The sequence below is a fragment of the Lactuca serriola genome, chromosome 1 (genome assembly GCF_051521515.1).
Source record: "Lactuca serriola cultivar US96UC23 chromosome 1, Lser_US96UC23_V15, whole genome shotgun sequence".
In the NCBI taxonomy this organism is placed as follows: domain Eukaryota; kingdom Viridiplantae; phylum Streptophyta; class Magnoliopsida; order Asterales; family Asteraceae; genus Lactuca; species Lactuca serriola.
The window spans coordinates 168068811-168073562 of record NC_136408.1 but is presented as its reverse complement, the minus strand read 5'-3'; the positions used below and the strand labels follow the sequence as shown (position 1 = coordinate 168073562).

Genomic DNA, 4752 nt, shown 5'->3' with positions numbered 1-4752 from the left:
TGAATTGAGATTTAAACTTGATGTTTTTATGGAAAGTTAATGAGATATGTTTTGGGAAAATGACTTTTAAGGGTAATAAAATATTAGAGTTGTACAAAAAATACCATTGAACTTTTTTTTGTACACATATCACCAATCAACTATAACTTTTGTACACATATGACCATTAAACTTCACCTTTGTTCAAAAAATATCATTATGTTACCGGTAATAGTAGGTCACCAGCCACGTAACATGCCATGTGGCTGCTGACGTGGATTTTATTGTATATTATGTACACATTATACCATTAAACTATTTTTTGTACACATTATACCATTAAACTTTTTTTGTGTACATTTTACCATTAAACTTTTTGTACACATTTTACCATTAATCTTATATAATTTATTCAAAAAATATCATTTAAAAAAATTAATATTTTTACATAAAATGGGTTTTCCATCACCTATTGTGACTCTCTGATTTTGTAAGGTTTGGGGGAAACGATTTGTTTTTTACAATGATATTAAGGACTTTCTTTTACAACTACATTGTGAATTTATGTTGGTCATACATCAATTGAAACCCACAAGGTTTGAACTTGAGACTTTTATCTGGAGCGGCGAAGAAATATTCAATTGTTCATTATTTTAGCTAATGTCTTGTAAACATATTCTTATAAGTCATTTTCTTAGGAAATTACATTTGAGGCACACTTATAAACTCATGAAACATTTTGTACATGTTACCCTATTATAATCCCCCCTCTTCTTGATTATTGTTGATGATTAAAAAAATGCATTGAAATTATGTCGTTGTTTACCGATAGGAAAATGACTTATAATAATAAGTTTACTAAAATTTAGAAAATCAGTAAAATCCACATCAGATGATGGGAAACCTACTTTTATGTAATGAGATATATTTTTTTGAAATGATATTTTTTTCAATAAATTATATAACATTAATGGTAAAATGTATACAAAAAAAAGTTTAATGGTAAAATGTGTACAAAAAAAAGTTTAATGGTATAATGTGTACAAAAAATAGTTTAATGGTATAATGTGTACATAATAAACAGTAAAATCCACGTCAGCAGCCACATGGCATGCTACGTGGCTAACAACCTATTATTATCGGTAGTATAATGGTATTTTTTGAACAAATGTGAAATTTAATGGTCATATGTGTACAAAAGCTATAGTTGATTAGTGATATGCGTACAAAAAAAAGTTCAATGGTATTTTTTGTACAAGTCTTATACTTTGTTACCCTTACAAGTCATTTTCCCATATGTTTTTATAAATTGTGAAAAATTATTTTGAAATTTACGGTGTTACAACCCTTATGACCGTTTGTTGTAACCGGTTATAAAGGTAAAATATAAACAGTTTCAAATAATTTATGGGTAAATCAATACGAAAAAAATTTCAGTGGCTAAATGTGAAAAAAATTAAAAGTTTATTACCAATGTTTTAAGAATCGATTTGAACCGGCCGGTCGAACCGGAAACCGTAGAAGAAAGCGGTTCAACTAGTACTGATTTTATGTCTATTTAAAATGAATCGGTCGTTTTTTTCAAATAAATGATTAAACCGGTTAAATTAAATAAAACATATGAAAATTAATCATTTTACATAGCAGTTTTTTTTACATCTATTTACATTTGTTTTAATAAAAATACATGATAAATGTTATAAGATTTTTGAATGCGTTTGTATTCATTTAATACTATATTTTGTTTATATAGATTGATGTAAAACTTATGATTTAAATTGATCTATTACTTATATTTATATATATACTAGTTTATAACCTGTGGGCACCACGAATTAGAAAGGTAAAAATAATTTTAATTAAATTATAAGGTGATTATTGAGCAATGATAAAAAAAAATTAATAATTTAATAAATTAGGCAATAGATATTACAAATAAATTTTTTGTTGAGGTGTTTGATATGTGTAAAATGGAGGAGTGAAGTAGTGGAAATTTAATTAATGAGGAAAAACCTTAGAATGACAAGTGACAAATAATTAATGTGAAGCTCTAATTGATTGACATGTGACAAATACGCTACTCTTTTATTAGGTAGGGAGATTTTTATTGTAAGTAGAAACGGTCGAACAGGAATGAACCTAAAACCAATTGCAATAATGGTTCAACTAAAAAACATATTTTTAAAATAGTTTTCGTTATCCTCTCTAAGTCATTAGGCCTTATGGTATACTCATAACGAGTATGTTGGTGGTCTATATGGCCACGAACAAAAAATATGAACACCACCCCATACTCTTAGTGGTGGCTAGTGGTGGAAAAATTCGTGGTCAAATGTGGTGGGGAGCACGGACAACAACATCCAATAACTTTTTTTCTCTCTCCATGTCTCTCTATCTCTCTCTATCTTTCTCTACATTTTAATTAATTAAAAAATATATATTTTTTAATTTAAAAATAAAAAAATAAGAAGAATATTATGGTGGGTATCCATAGGTTTAATGGTTGAATGTGGTGATTAGGTGGCACCCACCACTATAATGGTTAATGATGGATATAACACATGGTATTATCCCCAAACACTTAAAGTTACATTGATTTTCTGCCAGAATCTCTCAAAATCATAGATTAAATTACTTTATAAATAACAACAATTTAGATTGCACGAATCAAGGAGAAATCTTAGTAAAAAAAAGGAAGCACACCCCAACATCCCTCGTGTCTGTCATCATCCGCTTTCTTCAAATAGAATCCACCGTTCATCCAAACAAGCAGACCCTATGTCTCCGTTCTCAAGATATTCCTCTTTCTCCCTCTCCCCCCATTTTTCCATATAAATTTCAACCACAAAACCCTAATTTTCGCCATCCAAATCCCACTCCTCCCTGTAAAAATGTCGAAACTTATCTCCATGTTGCTTGTTTTAATCTTCGTCTCCACCTCTGTTCTTGCTGCTCGTCCCCCTGCAACTCCAATGGAAGGTATCTTACCATCTTTCGCTTCAGATTCTGATTTCATTAACACCCACTAATGATCAACACCATTAACGCCATTGTTACTCGTGCTCTGTGCAGGTCTCTTGCCAAATGGAAACTTCGAAGAACCACCAAAAGCAACCGACATAAAGAAAACAGTCCTGCTGGGTAAAACCGCATTACCCAAATGGGAAATCAGCGGTCTAGTTGAGTACATCCACGGCGGACCTCAGCCGGGTGGAATGTACTTTCCGGTGGCACACGGCGTCCACGCCGTCAGACTCGGGAACGAAGCTACAATCTCTCAAAATATAGCTGTGAAAGCTGGATCTTTATATGCTGTGACGTTTGGTGCTTCCAGGACATGTGCGCAAGAGGAGGTTTTGAGAGTATCGGTGCCACCGCAGTCCGGTGACCTTCCGCTGCAGACTCTTTACAGCAGCGACGGTGGCGATGTCTACGCTTATGGATTTAAAGCGAATTCGAGCTCAGTGAGGTTAACCTTCCATAACCCTGGTGTACAAGAAGATCCCAAATGTGGTCCTCTCATTGACGCCGTCGCCATTAAAGAGCTCCTCCCTCCCAGACCTACTCGCCGTAAGTAAACTTCTAAATCTGAAGAAAACTATCCAGATCTGTACTTAGATCTAACAGCTCGTTGATTGTTTTCTTTGCAGTTAATATCGTGAAAAATGGCGGATTTGAGGAAGGACCTCACCGGTTATTCAACTCCTCCAATGGCGTCCTCCTCCCTCCTCGACAAGAAGACATAACATCTCCTCTCCCCGGATGGATCATCGAGTCTCTAAAAGCCGTTAAGTTCATCGACAACAAACACTTCAACGTCCCCTCCGGCGTTGCCGCCATCGAACTAGTCGCCGGAAGAGAAAGCGCCATCGCACAAATCCTCCGAACAATCCCAAACAAACTCTACAGCCTATCATTTGCCATTGGAGACGCGAAGAACGGGTGCCATGGAGACATGATGGTTGAAGCATTTGCTGCAAAAGACACCCTGAAAGCTCCATTCAAATCGGAAGGAAAGGGGAAGTCGAAGGTGGTGAGCATGAAGTTTAAGGCGCTGTCGGCGAGAACTAGAGTGACTTTTTACAGCTCGTATTATCACACTAGGGCTGATGATTTTGGGTCTCTTTGTGGCCCTGTAATTGATGAAGTTAGGGTTTTTCCTGTGAGAGCTTAAGATGGAGAAGATGATATGTAAAAATTCGAGTTGAGTCTGGTCTTAGTTTGTGAATCAGACCCCTTGATTTATTTGAGCTTGGTCACTTGTTTAACGTGCCATGAATGGAATTAGTTTCTGGTACTAATTAGACATTGAACATATAGATCTTTGATCAAATGAAAACATTCGGATTGACTTGAATCTATACCAAAAAAACAACAAATTAATCTGTTTATTATAAACTTAAAATATTCTGAAAAAAAATATCGATGTTAAAAATTGTCGTGATCTTATATGATCCTACTAAAAAATGATCTAGCATCTACATTTGCTCTTAAGGTATGTTTTTGTGATGCTTGTTATGAACTTTTTAAGAACTGGTTTTTTAGTTGAGCCGCAACCGATTTTCAGTTTAAGGGGTTTAGATTTTCAGTTTAACCGGTTTAACGGACGTTCGATCGTCGAGTTTCTATATATATATTATAACGTAGATGATAAATATTCTGGGGATGTAAGAATGAATTTGGGCTGGTGATTTAATTTATTTTAAGAAAGTTATTTACATATTTAATTAAAATAAAGAAAATTGATAAAAGCATTCAAATTAAATGAAATGG

At 34.0% G+C, this 4752-nt stretch overlaps 1 protein-coding gene across 1 annotated transcript; it reads left to right on the top strand.

Moving 5' to 3' along the window:
• Positions 1-2737: 2737 nt before the first annotated feature.
• On the top strand, positions 2738-4280 carry LOC145101182 (protein TEEBE-like). Its single transcript, XM_079038355.1, has 3 exons — positions 2738-2958; positions 3052-3549; positions 3630-4280. Exons 1-3 carry the CDS (start codon positions 2871-2873, stop codon positions 4151-4153), a joined length of 1110 nt encoding a protein of 369 aa, XP_078894481.1. The 5' UTR covers positions 2738-2870; the 3' UTR covers positions 4154-4280.
• Positions 4281-4752: the final 472 nt, after the last annotated feature.